Source organism: Rosa chinensis, chromosome 1 (genome assembly GCF_002994745.2).
Source record: "Rosa chinensis cultivar Old Blush chromosome 1, RchiOBHm-V2, whole genome shotgun sequence".
NCBI classification, from domain to species: Eukaryota; Viridiplantae; Streptophyta; class Magnoliopsida; order Rosales; family Rosaceae; genus Rosa; species Rosa chinensis.
In genome coordinates, this window is record NC_037088.1 from 67,614,042 (window position 1) to 67,628,063 (window position 14,022).

General features: G+C 36.0%; 1 protein-coding gene and 1 long non-coding RNA gene across 2 annotated transcripts; both read right to left on the bottom strand.

The window, feature by feature from the left end:
- Positions 1 to 4,833: 4,833 nt before the first annotated feature.
- LOC121052435 lies at positions 4,834 to 5,347 on the bottom strand. Its single transcript, XR_005809069.1, has 3 exons — positions 5,203 to 5,347; positions 5,037 to 5,105; positions 4,834 to 4,868 (listed from the first exon to the last, which is right to left on the bottom strand). It is a non-coding gene; the product is annotated as an uncharacterized LOC121052435 (long non-coding RNA).
- A 1,747-nt stretch (positions 5,348 to 7,094) lies between these two features.
- Positions 7,095 to 9,830, bottom strand: LOC112180586 (WAT1-related protein At5g64700). Its single transcript, XM_024319145.2, has 7 exons — positions 9,216 to 9,830; positions 9,064 to 9,126; positions 8,417 to 8,533; positions 8,015 to 8,249; positions 7,753 to 7,911; positions 7,508 to 7,659; positions 7,095 to 7,425 (listed from the first exon to the last, which is right to left on the bottom strand). The coding sequence occupies exons 1-7, from the start codon at positions 9,413 to 9,415 to the stop codon at positions 7,161 to 7,163; spliced, it is 1,191 nt and encodes a 396-aa protein (XP_024174913.1). The 5' UTR covers positions 9,416 to 9,830; the 3' UTR covers positions 7,095 to 7,160.
- Positions 9,831 to 14,022: the final 4,192 nt, after the last annotated feature.

Consider the following 14,022-nt stretch of genomic DNA (forward strand, 5'->3'; position numbering starts at 1 on the left):
TAGGCCAGGGAGAGCATTAAATAGAGTTCCTAAAATTACTTATAGTATAAGGGTTTCCTCATTATTGGCTTTGGATTAGAAACTGAAGATTAGGTAAAATGTAAATACAACGAGTTATTTTCCAATAATTTTTTAAAGAGCTTATCATATTCTCACGATTTATTTCTAAAGAAAAGATATTATTTTTGTGACTGTAGGATAAAGTTAGACAAATAACATATAATTTGAATCCATGACCACCACAGTATTAATTTTTTTTTTATATGAAAAAACTAATAGATTAGATATATATGGAAGCCTCTCCGGCATCCCGAATTTACAGAGTCAAACAGTAAAGCTCTTGAAGCTGCAAGGGGAACCTCATTGGTCCATAATGTCCCATTGACGTGGCTATGTCCTATGTTTGCTAAGGCATCAGCCACAAAATGTGCTTCCCTAAAAATGTGTTTAAAGGAGATAGAAGCAAATCTTTTGGCAATGGCGTGGATATCCTGTACAACCGTGATCAAATGCCAAGGTGGCTGGATGACTTTGTTGACCGCGTTAATAACTAGTTGAGTCTCCTTCTACCTCAATTTGATGATATCCCCGATCAGAGGCACAAAGAAGCCCATCCCTGAGAGCAAGAGCCTCCACTAAAGGAACCTTTGTAGTACCGATCCTTCTGGTAGTTGCTACAAGTGGCCTGCCATGGACATCACATATAATAAAACCGCTTGCAACAGAAGAACCGCTAACAGATCCATCAAAATTCAATTTTACGGTACAAGCAGAAGGAGAAGTCCACCTGATGGTGGGAGGATGGTTTTGAGAAACAACTCCATCTGCCTGACCATTTAAGCTCGTGGTAGTAGTGAGGACTACAGCCGAAGCTACAACCACAGAATAAGGATTTGGACTTCCACTTCTAAACACTTTGTCATTTCTGGCCTTCCAAATTTGCCAGCATGAGACAATCATTTTTGCAAAGAGGCTTTTATCATAAGATTTAGAAAGAAAAAGATCCTGGAAGACTTTAGTGTAGCCTTCATACCAGTTTAGGGTTGGAGGCATGCTGGATAGTCTCCACACTTCGCTGGTGAAACTACAACAACCAAAAAGGTGATCTGCAGTTTCATTGTCAGTATTCCACATAGGGCAAGAGTTATCAGTAATCATTCCAAATCTGGATAATCTGTCCCTTGTTTTCAGTGTTCCTCTCAGCAGCAACAAACCAAACATCTTAATTTTTGGCTGGACATCCAATTTCCAAAGTTTATTGATAAGAGCAATTTGATTATGTTTCTCAGTGGTATTAAGTTGTAGCCAGCTAGCTGATTTAATAGTAAAGATGCCATTTGCAAATGGTTCCCAAACAAAATCATCTTCTTGTTCCGTTGCGGGAATTGGGGTGCTGGTAATGTGGTTGATAATGTTATGGTCGAAGAAAAAAGAAAGCTTACCTCTATTCCAAGTTCCATCTTGTATGTAGCTGTCAACAGTTTCATTCCAATCTATACACTGCTTCTTACCCTCCTCCACATATATGTGCAAGGGATGGTCAAAAAAGCAGTTGAAAATCCAGAAGTGGATCGATTTTCCATTTCCCAGGATCCATTGCATACCTTTTAGTATTAAGTCGATCTCTGGCATCCATGATCCCTCTCCAGGCTAGGGAATGCGACTGTTTCTTTTTGACCTGGAAAAAAAAAAGAGTTTCTTAGATATTTTTTCCTCATAATTTGAGCCCACCAATTATCCTTAGGGTTATTATCACAAATGGTACCTGAACTATACCTCAATCTTATCGATGGTACCTGAACTTCAATTTTGATCACAACCTAGAGCCACCTCCGGTCATTATTCCGACTAAAAAAGACATGGGAGGCGATCATACTGATAATTTTTTATGATTTCGAGGGTTGCGATCATATATAATGATGATTTTTTTGGTAATAGACTTGCTTTGAACGTGTTTTTTGTTTTCTTAGATTTGGCTTTTTTGGCTGGAATAGTGACAGAATGTGGCCTTAGGTACCATTTAAAATGAAATCGAAAAGTTCAGATACTGATTGTGATCAAAATTGAAGTTTAGGTACCATCGATAAAATAGAGGATAAGTTCAGGTACCATTTGTGATAATAACCCTTATCCTTATCCTTAATTATTTTCCAAGCAAGTTTAGCAATAGCTGCATTGTTATAGACAGCTGAGGGTCTGTTTGCCTCAAAATCGTCTCGGCTAAAATTAGAGGCCGAGAGACTTGCCGTCCAATTGTCCTTCTTAATACGCAGGCGTGCCAACTTGCAGCCAATTGGCCGAGCGAAGTTTTGATAAGATTTGCGCTTGATCTGACTTCTTTCAAGTGACTGTGGACCGAGGAAGGAACCGTCTCGGCCGCTAGGTTCTCTACCCTTTGTTCAAGGACTTTCGGCGTCTTCACTGATGCTGCTTCTCTTTTTTATTTTTTGATATAGGTTGTAGAAAGTAAAGTGCGAAAAGTGAAAGAGCAAGAATCTAAATGCGAATTAATTAAATTGCATGAAATGCAATTTAAAGAGACTAAAGAGTAAATTGCAGTAAAGATAAAGTGCGGAAGGTAAAGAAAGCGACAAAAATTAAAGTAGGCTAGAGAAAGAATGAAAAGATTGATATTGTAGAGAATTTGATGTATTGATTTTGAGTTATGTTGGTCGGGGACCTTTTACAATGACCTAGGAGGGTCGTATTTATACAATCACATACATAAGGTTTAGGAAATAAATTACAATTAAATTAAATGAATTTCGATCTTAATGACTGAAATTAAGATATGCTCCATATTACTTCATTCCTTAACCGCACTATTACTACTTCCTTCTTACGGCGCTGCTTGCTAATCCCAAGTGCAGGAATCGTGTAGTAGTATAGACTCAGAAGTACGAGTGTCGTTTCCGCCGAGAGTAGTGAGAAAAACACAGAATGATGAATAAACTGAAAAGAAAACAATTTGAATGAGTTTAAGGACATACACTAAGGTTTCGGGGTTCCACCTTAAATCACCTATGCAATCATATTAATTCGACTCTCTCCCTTGAAACTTATTCAAGAAAACTGACACTAAGGATGAATTTAATTTAAGGTAGTTCAAATACACAAGGCCCAATCAATTTCTGTAGGAATAGTTCAAGTATAAACTGTACCTATGGCAACAACCTATCAAGAAACAATTCCAACGAAATTGTTTATCAATCTGCAACTCTACTTAGTCTCAAAAGCATGGATATTTTTACTACACAATAGAAAAAACATGGCTGATCCTATGAAATAGATTATCAAATACCCATCAATCAATCAAAAAGTAAATGCAGAAATTAAACTTGAACATCCAAAAACTGAATTTGCATTGAAGTTCTTGTCGAATCGAACTAATAAAAACTACATAGGAAATCCAAAGTTTCTCCCCTAGCCTTAGCTAGGAAATTAGTTCTCCATAAGAAAAATGAAAGCAAAAAGATCCATAAGTTTGGAAGAGTACAACGCAGAAGATGAACTGAGATTGAAGGAAAAGAAGGAAGAAGAGAAATCTGCTCCAACCTCTCTTTATAACCTTTCACTTTTGCCCCAAGAAAATCTGAAGAAGAATCCAATCCCCAAAATACTAGGAGCCATTTGATGAAGTTTAATTGCTTTCCACTTCTTCTCAGAATCTGGTTTAATTGGGAGATCTCCTTCCATCTTGATATGATGTCCATCTTGATTATCTAATTTCACGGAGATTGGGCTCTTCCTACTTACTCGGTTTCCTTCACTCCCCCTTGATTAAGGGTTATTGGTTCTGAGTATTTGGAGCTTGGGCTGCAGCAAGAGATGCCTTCCAATGGATAGAAGAAAGAATGGAGAGCAAGGCACATGGGAACACTTATCTCCTCCTTAAAGATAATTATACAAAGCAATTAACCAATAAAGTCAACTTGTCCACCTCCAAGTCCAAGCACAGCAACTCCTTTGGGCCTTTAATTGTTCAATTCCATCATCCAAGTCCCAGACCTACTAAAGCAAGAATATGATATAGTTAGATTAAATTATGCCAATAAAATACTCAATAGTTAAGAAATTATGAAGATATGACTGTATTTTTAACCACTTATCAGGTGCCATTATATTTGATTTGTTTTAATTTCTGCAATATTGTCTTCAATGCCTTCAAACTCAATAAAATCTCAGCATTAATTATATCAAAGAATAATTATCGCTATTATTTCCTTCTCTTCTCATTTCTTCTCCAAAAGTTAATATCTAATAAAATCTCACAAATATGAAATTTATCGAGTATCAACAAGAAAAGCACTATATTTTCCTCATCTATCGGCCAATTGATTTACGGGCCGGTTTACCAAAAATAGGTACAAACAGGGTTAAACCCCCCACAGACTTGGGTTGGCAAACTTGCTCCCAAGCAATCGGGGAATATTTCACCTCAGATCCCCAAAGGAAGGATCTAGCTTGTCGATCAATATTGTTGGTTATCTTCTTAGAACACTTAAAACAAGACATTGCATGGTTTGGTATACCAGCTAGATTTGATTTAATTAGACTAAGTCGACCTGCCCTCGAAAGAGTACCTTTCTTCTATCCTGCAAGCTTTTGTGAAAATTTTAAAATAATCTCATTAGTATTAAGTGGATCCTTCCAGAAAACAACATTATGTATACCAAGGTATTTTCCAATGGTGGCTTTTTGTTTAATAGACAGAATGCAGACTATTTCATTTCTGAGACAACTCTGTACATTTTTAGAGAAATAAAGAGAGGATTTATGGAAATTAATTTTCTGACCTGAGGCTTCAGCAAACCTAGAGAGGACCTTTGCAATGTTTCAGGCACCCTTCTTTGTTGCTTTAGCAAAAACTAGACAATCATCAGCAAACACTAGGTTAGAGATTTTGAAACCAATGGGTGAAGAAAGTAGTCCCACTTGTGATTTGTGATTGCTAGCAAGAAGGTTCAGGTGTCTTATCAGTGGTTCCATTGCTAAAATAAAAATATAAGGGGATAGTGGGTCCCCTTGCCTAATACCTCTTGTTGGTTTGAGGCAGGCAAGGAGAAAACAACAACCTTATCTCTCGAAAGATTGAAGAGACATGCCTGTTCAAGAACAACAAACTAGCTAAAACGAAAATTATGAAGACCTAAACGGTTTCTAGCATAAAAAGAAATTGCAAATTGTGGAATCAAATCCCACCGAATCATATCAGACAAAGAATCACCAAAATTAGCTAACGCATCAGCAACTTGATTACCCTCTCTATAAATGTGTGAAGAATGAAAGTGCATCTAAGAAATCCAATGAAGACAATTACCCCACTCCACTCAAAGTTGCCAAGGCACCATATGAGGAGAGCGAAGGAATGTGAGAACAAGAGATGAATCAACTTCTAAACAAACATACTTCCAATCATGAACCCAAGCCAAGTCAATATGTTTGATTACCGCCATTACTTCAGCTGCAACTGAGCTTGGGATATCTAAATTGGAGGAGAAAGCACCAAGAACGTCACCCTTATAGTCTCGAAAAACTCCACCATAACCTGTAGTCAGTGAGTTCATTTTCCATGCCCCATCCATATTAATTTTAACCCAACCAATTAAAGGAGGATACCAATTTACCTCTTTGATACTGGGTGCACGACGAGCTTTACAAGAAACCCCCAAATCTCTTAACTACACAAAGATCTTGGATAGAGTTGAATATGCAACCAGTGGCTATGCGGCCGGAAGTATTTACATAACCTGAGATCATCCTACAAGCATGCATAACATTGGGCACAATACCTTCAAACTTGCACCTATTTCTTGTTCGCCAAATGAACCACAAAGATGAGCAAAAACAAGATATCCACAAATATGCGACAAAATTGTCCTTTTGCTGCATCAATATGGACGTGCATGATGGAAAGATTTGAATTGGGTGGTCTCCCTGGAACATTATTGGAGCTTTTGTTTAAAGGCTCAATTAAGAAATATGTGCTCTAATGACTCACCATGCTTCCTACAAAGCAAGCAAATAGAAAGCAAAACAGGACAAGTCTACAATTCCTGGGCAGAGGCGAGTGGAATTGCTCTGTATTCTTCCTGGGCGGTCAATGGACTACACTTGTTCTAGCTCCACTACTAGCAAAGTCAACTGAAACGCGGAACGTTTAGATATGGGTACTCGGTACGCTAGGATATATTAACTAATTTTAATTAAAATAAATTACTTATGAAAATTAGGATTCCTTGTCCTAATCCTAAGGACTCTTATTTTACCTAAATACCCCTTATTAACATACTATGACTTCCTACAAAGCAAGCAGATAGAAAGCTAAAGCTGCTAAACAGGACAAGTCTCACAATTCCTGGGCGGAGGTGAGTGGAATTGCTCTGTCTTCTTCCTGGGCGGTCAGTGGACTACACTTGTTCTAGCTCCACTGATAGTTGTCTGCAATGTGTTTCAATAACATCTACAACAAAGATACAGGTGCTTCAAAAAAATGAGGCCTTGACTGGACAAGAAGGCATTGATAGGGGAATGATCTGCGTCAATTTGTTTGTTTATTACCTTGACCCCTGGCAAGGATCCAAGGATAGCATGCTTGGAGAGCTTACAAGCTTCTAATGTGTATCATTCAAACACCATGTCTATTGGCTCAAACAAATCCCCAATGCGTATCATTCGTGGAAATGTCTACCTGTGAATTGTCTGGTTTAATAGATGTGAGTTGATGTTATTTCTGTACATATTGGATGACATGATCATCAATATAATCAATAGCCAATAGGTTGATGTTCTATAATTTCTGGGTTTCTTTTTGCTGTTAGTATGTGTGTTCACGCTTTGTGATTGGAATGATATGGATGGAGTTGGTTTATTGTTAGATTGCTCTGAACTATGTCCATGACATAATTAGGGATGCTTTTCTTGGTTTATCGTGTTCTAACTTCTAATTGCCGGCCTAGAAAAAAAAAAAAATCTTGTTCTATTTCAATCTGGCAATCTTGTTCTAGTTCAGTCATACACAGTCAATATGGCTTGCTGGGTGAATCCGGTCGATATCCTCATAGAGTACGTACGTACTCATTTCATCCAATGACTTTTTTTTTTTTCTAATGAAAAATTACATAAAGAAAGCCAGAAAATGACTCTGTCTTTGTTAAAAATCAAAGCATAGTTCTTCGCTTATTATCAAGCCCTCTTGGATTTTCTGTGGTTTTTAAACCATCTTCAACATCAACAGAAATGCTATCAGTGCAGAGTTGACAGTTATCTGGTGAAGTAGTTGGCACAACTGCAGCTGTCAACTGAGACCCTGTGAGCTCAGCATTTGTTTTTGCTTGTTCCGGCAAAGATGCACTTTTCGTTTCCTTCCGTTTACCCCACAAAAACGAGTACAACCCAAGTATGATCATAATCATGCCCAACAAGCTGCAAACATTTTAGTAGTTCAAGCAAAGGTTTGTAGTATAGTATAAGGAATGTGCATATAACAAATCGTTTGCATACGTACGTTCCCATTCTAATCTCTTCACCGAGTATGAGAGCTCCTGATATTGCCACAAAAATGAGAGACAATGGATTGAACATAGGAGGATAGAGAGGTCCTTGGGCTGAGATTGCCCATGAAAGTAAGCAGAATGTTGCAGCTGTTGCTAGTGCTCCCTATACAGCAATTAGTTCCATTCATTTAGTTAGCTTGGCCTAGAATTCGTTTAGTTCCTATGATTCTGTATTCATTGATGGTGAGTAGCTTACCGAATAAAGTATGGTAACTAGTTGCAGATTCCACCCTATGCTCCACGAAGCTGTACTTGTGTCTAAACATAAGCCTATGACTGTAGATTGAAGGGCTGCCATGATGCACATTAACATTGTTGCCCAATATTTCAGTGGAAATATTTTGAGCAATTTAACCTAGTTGACAGATAAGAAAACGTCACAAGAACGAATTCCTGCTTAACGAAATCCTTAAATCACCATGACAAAAATGAATTTAGGAAGCAAAATGTTTACATACTTGCGCTATGAACCACGTAGAATACGAGAAGCAGCTACAAAAGAGCATGATAGTGCCGCGAGCCCAATGAGCATAAGATGTATCAACAGTGATGTGATGGTGATTATTACTGTGATGAACCAAATAAAATGCTTCTCCCTTGTAAAGGCTAGTAGTTACGGCTCCCCCAACACATACTATCACCCCCAGACACTTAATCTTCCCTGCTCTTGTTTTCAGATTCAGTTTCTCTATTCTACAGTCAATCAAAAATCACAAAAGCACGATCATTGTGAGAACATAGATTTATTATGTAAAAAAGAGAAGACATATATAAAGTTTCAAGAACAAGATCATTGTGAGAACATAGCTTTATTATGTAAGAAAGAGAAGACATTTATAAAGTTTCGGGAACACATGTACCCTGTGATGGTGGAGAGGAGAAAGGTGGCTATGGGAATTAAGTTGAGGAAGTTGGCAGCATATGTAGCCGTGGTGTCTCGGAGGCCATAGTAAAACAATGCCATTGCTGCTGTTATCCTGCATTCATTTTCATGCAACATTGAAGACCTCTAAAAAATTATGCCAAACCCAATTGGAAGCTAGGCGACGTAAATGAAATTCGCTTTGCATACACAGTAGACACTAGTCAGATCATAGATATCTACATAAGTTTTCCACAATTGACATAATTCTCTAAACCTCCCAAACCAACTTAATGTCACATTGTAGAAAACTAAAGAAAGTCCAAGACTTTAACAAAAAGGATAAGAACAGAACAATAAGATCTATATCTGCATTTCATAATTGTTTATGTTGAGTTTAAGTTTGTAGTCTTTAATTTGTATATGGAGGAGTAACAAGCTTGTTAGCTGCCTTCCACACCAGCCCATGTGATTGAATCAAGTTTAGTTTGCAGTCTTCTTGAGAGATAAGAACAAATTAAAATGAATGGCATAGAATAAATGTGCTTGAATGAAGTGCAATTTGAATTGCCATTTTCAAGTGGCAAAAATAACACATAACAAACTTGACGTGAAACCAAACAGAATATACCAAACACGGCTTACCCAGTCAAGGCATTGACAAATAGCCAGAACCAAACTAACCAACCTAACTTCTGTTCCTTGATCCTGCAACAATCGCAATGCCGAAAACCATGTTGGGAGAAGAGCAGACAAACAAAATCACAGCAAGGAAATATGTAGTAAAGTGATCAAACCTTTCCAAACAGAGAGCAAAAGGGGCAACACAAATGGCCGCAACCACATGCCGATACGCCATGAGTGCAAAAATGAAGCTTCCCTCACTCAGAATCACTTTCGAAAGCAAGTTCATCCCTGCTACAAACATCTGCACCATCACCATAGCTAAAACTAGCTGCGACCATTTGAACCAATTCTTCACAAAACCCATCTCCATATCTCTCTGATATCTCTCTAAATCTATGTGGGGAGCTTTAGCTATACAAAACAAAGCTAGAACTCTCTGCCTTCTGTGAGTTTCTATGTCTATATATATGAGCACAAAGAACTAGTAGCGTAATGAAAAGGCAATTCAACAGTGGGATTTGTTTTTTCTATGTCTGAACTCTGAACCATAGCTATCTCCATCTGCTTCCTGGTTTCCAACACAAAGAGGTCAAAGCCAGACATTAAGACGAAGACGCAGAAATGCATTGGATAAATCCAAACCGAAACAGATGTCTGACGTAGTTATGAAGCTGCTGCTCTTTTTGTCAGTGCCAAGGTAGTCCTCCATTTCTTCTATCTCTCTCTGTAGTATTAAACTGTGCCCTTTCATGAATCTGACACTCTTATATTTCGCCGATGTTTGTTAGTGACTAATTACTTAATTAGGAATCTATCTAATCACCATCTTTGTCCTGGCCCAGAAAAAGAGCAACCACCGGCTTTGTTCCTGCTTTGTTAATTGGATTCTACAACGGAGCATATATTGAGTCAGTGGAGGAAAGCTAAAGCCGATGAGCTCATATATGTAACGAAAATGATTTGTGGCCTCAATGAGGCCTAAGATTTATGGCCTCAATTTTAGGTGTCATGTCATATCACCTACACACATTAACTATTTGTCAAATCATGCTGTGTAACTCTTGAGAAAAATATTATTTTATCCTTCCAAAATCTAATGACTATGTTATTTTGGCTTTCTATAAAATATTTTAGTTTTTTTTTTTACATTTTTTGTTTTCATTATACTCATGCTTAGATTTCAATAACAATTTTTTTCTCCAATCAAGAATAGAAAAATTTCATGTAATTCAATCAATGGATTTTCACATACATTCGATCACAATAGATTTGCTTAACACATGTATATGAATTCAATTTTTGTTGGATTCTTGTAAATTTTGAAAATATATAGTGTGAAAAATACATATTCATACGATTATATATATATATATATATATATATATATATTCTTTTGTTCATTTCTTCTCTTTATGTAGCTAGGTTTAAATGTTATATTTGAGTTTATTTCCCCCCCCCCCCCCCCATATATTTAGATTGTAGATGATAATTAATGGCTGCTACTAACATGAAATTTTTTCTTACCTCTTAATTTAGACATATGTATTTTCCAAAATCAATTTATTAATGCTAGTTTTTTTGATGAAATTAATCAATGTTTGGAAAGAAAAGTTAATGCCTATTCCTTGACATCTAATTCAATATATTAATACTATTTGGAAAGAAAAATTATAGGAAATAATTTAATTAAATTAAGAAAAATATTGGTCAAAGAATTTGTAGACATGTCTCTTAAATTAATACATAATTAATAGCTTATCTTTTTTTTCGTCACCTAATTAAATTCATTATTGTAAGTAATTCACCCCTAACATCTAAAAGGAAGTATAAAAAGGTATAGTTGGTGTTACAATAGTATGATGTGGCAAGATATATTATGTGAAATTAAAATAAAATTTATATTTGCTTACATGGCATGACACCTAGGATTTAAGGCCACAAATCTTAGGCCTCATTGAGGCCCTATATCATTGCCCTGTAAGGAAAATTATTTGTGGCCTCAATCTAGTTTTTTGGATGAAATTAATCAATGTTTGGAAAGAAAAGTTAATGCCTATTTCTTGACACCTAATTCAATATATTAATACTATTTGGAAAGAAAAATTATAGGAAAGAATTTAATTAAATTATGAAAAATATTGGTCAAAGAATTTGTAGACATATCTCTTAAATTAATACATAATTAAATTCATTATTGTAAGTAATTCACCCCCTAACATCTAAAAGGAAGTATAAAATGGTAGAGTTGGTGTTGCAATAGTATGATGTGCTAAGATATATTATGTGAAATTAAAATAAATTTTATATTTGCTTATATGGCATGACACCTAGGATTTGAGGCCACAAATCTTAGGCCTCATTGAGGCCCTATATCATTGCCCTGTAAAATGATTTGTGGCCTCAATCTAGTTTTTTGGATGAAATTAATCAATGTTTGGAAAGAAAAGTTAATGCCTATTTCTTGCCAACTAATTCAATATATTAATACTATTTGGAAAGAAAAATTATAGGAAAGAATTTAATTAAATTAAGAAAAATATTGGTCAAAGAATTTGTAGACATATCTCTTAAATTAATACATAATTAATAGCTTATCTTTTTTTGCGTCACCTAATTAAATTCATTATTGTAAGTAATTCACCCCCTAACATCTAAAAGAAAGTATAAAAGGGTAGAGTTGGTGTTGCAATAGTATGATGTGGCAAGATATATTATGTGAAATTAAAATAAAATTTATATGGAAAATGATTTGTGGCCTCAATGAGGCCTAAGATTTATTACCTCAATCTAGTTTTTTGGATGAAATTAATCAATGTTTGGAAAGAAAAGTTAATGCCTATTTCTTGACACCTAATTCAATATATTAATACTATTTGGAAGGAAAAATTATAGGAAAGAATTTAATTAAATTAAGAAAAATATTGGTCAAATAATTTGTAGACTTACCTCTTAAATTAATACATAATTAATAGCTTATCTTTTTTTTTCGTCACCTAATTAAATTCATTATTGTAAGTAATTCACCCCCTAACATCTAAAAGGAAGTATAAAAGGGTAGAGTTGGTGTTGCAATAGTATGATGTGGCAAAATATATTATGTGAAATTAAAATAAAATTTATATTTTCTTACATGGTATGACACTTAGGATTTGAGGCCCTATATCATTGCCCTGTATGTAAAAAGGTTCAGAAAAGTAGAAGAAAGAATGCAAAAGGTTCCAAGAAATTGAGGGAATAATTGTGCCAGAATGGTAGAGATGTGTATATATATAACAAAAACAAAGACTCCTGCCTTTTTCAGTGAACGACTTGTTAGGAAGTGTATTCATACCATACGAGTGATGAGGTATATTTGGACGTTGATGTGCAACTGATTCCTTAGAGGTCTCACAATTTTTTGGGTCGTTTTAAACCTTTAATTTTTTTTTAAAAATTTTAAATTTTTTTGCATTAAGATGGAAACAAATTTTATCACCATCTTTGCATGGTGCCAAGTGTAACTCAAATTGGTGGAAGGAATTATTGAAAGGTAATTTTCTTTTGTCGGGAAACATTGATTCATTGAAAGAGATATAAACAATAAAGTCCAACATCTTACACAATCTATGAAAAGTGCCCCAACACAAGCAACAAAAAATCTAGTTAGGGAGCGCCTACAACCACGTAACATAAATTCAAAACTAAATGCCTGATTGATCAAATTCCACGATAGATTACTTAGACCATCTCCAATGGATTTATTAAATCCAGCTGGAGGTTTCTACCAGTAACAAAAGACAGATGGAAGAACTCCAACCCATTAGCCTTATTCTACATGTAAATGACATATGGAGTTGGGCTGTAAAATTTGACAGCACAAACTTAATCTATATTTTTTTTAATCATTATTTCTCTCTCTCTCTCTCTCTCTCTTCTTTCGCCACAGAGCTTCTTTCTCTCCTTTTTCGGTTCTACATCTTCTCATCTTCTCAGGCAATTGACCCACAATAACATTTTTCGGTGTCGACTTTGACGAGTTCTGATTCCGAGTTTTGCGAAGTAGAGACCTGCCTCGAAGGGTGGCCGTTGCGCCCAATTCCAGATCCACAACAGATGAAGAAACAGAGAAGAGGCGCCGGCTATGGCATCGGGTGTTGTCAACTTTTAATCCCGAAGTTTGAGATTGGATCCAGAAGCAAGAAGGAGACTAAACCCCGAAGAAGAAGAGTGAATGGTTTTCCAATTGTGAATGGTTTTCTGCGAATTTTTTGTAGCAAATTTATTTTTATTCAAATGTTTCAATCACTACCTCCACTAGATCTACGAACTTGAGGTTATGTCAATCTTCCACCAGCTCATCGGAGCAGTTATTTGAGCAACTCGAGGTCTCGTCGATGTGATCATCAGAGCCTGAGCTCCTACGGCTGGCGCAAACAGAGTAAAGAAGAAAGAGGAAAAGTGGAGGGATAGGAAGAAAGAGGAGAGATAAGAAGAAAGAGGAAAAGTTATTTTTTTATTAAAAATTTTGAAAAAATAATAATAAAATAATATATGAATTTAACACGTCTATTGGAGTATAAATTTGTCAAAAATGACAACCGTCACCTGTCAAATTCAAATTTAACACAAGGTAATTGGAGATGCTCTTATACGTCAAACTCAATATTCACAGCTTTAATAAAACAATAGTATAAAAAATGGTTTTGTCCATTTACACCATTTTTAGAGATTTTTTTCCCACTTACCCCATTAAGTTTTTTTAATTCTCTCTTACCCAAAACACTCTAAAGAGGTCTTCCCTAATACCCCATTAAGATTTTTTTTTTGTTTTTTAATTCTTTTTAATACCATTTTACCCTTACCCCTTTGTTACTTAGAGAGAGAGAGAAAATAGAAGAGAGAGAAACCATGAGAGACTTCGCCGGAGCCCGGTCACCGGTCACCGGCCTCTGGAGTCCGGTCACCGGTCGCCGGAATCCGGCCAACTTTCGCCTGAAT

What these genes read in the sequence shown, in the direction of transcription:
- LOC112180586 (XM_024319145.2), bottom strand. Translation starts at nt 9,415, where the DNA reads ATGGAGATGGGTTTTGTGAAGAATTGGTTCAAATGGTCGCAGCTAGTT. An exon ending in TTTGCTCTCTGTTTGGAAAG is followed by an intron (nt 9,127 to 9,215) that starts GTTTGATCACTT and finishes CGATTGTTGCAG; the next exon opens with GATCAAGGAACAGAAGTTAG. An exon ending in CTCCTCTCCACCATCACAGG is followed by an intron (nt 8,250 to 8,416) that starts GTACATGTGTTC and finishes GATTGACTGTAG; the next exon opens with AATAGAGAAACTGAATCTGA.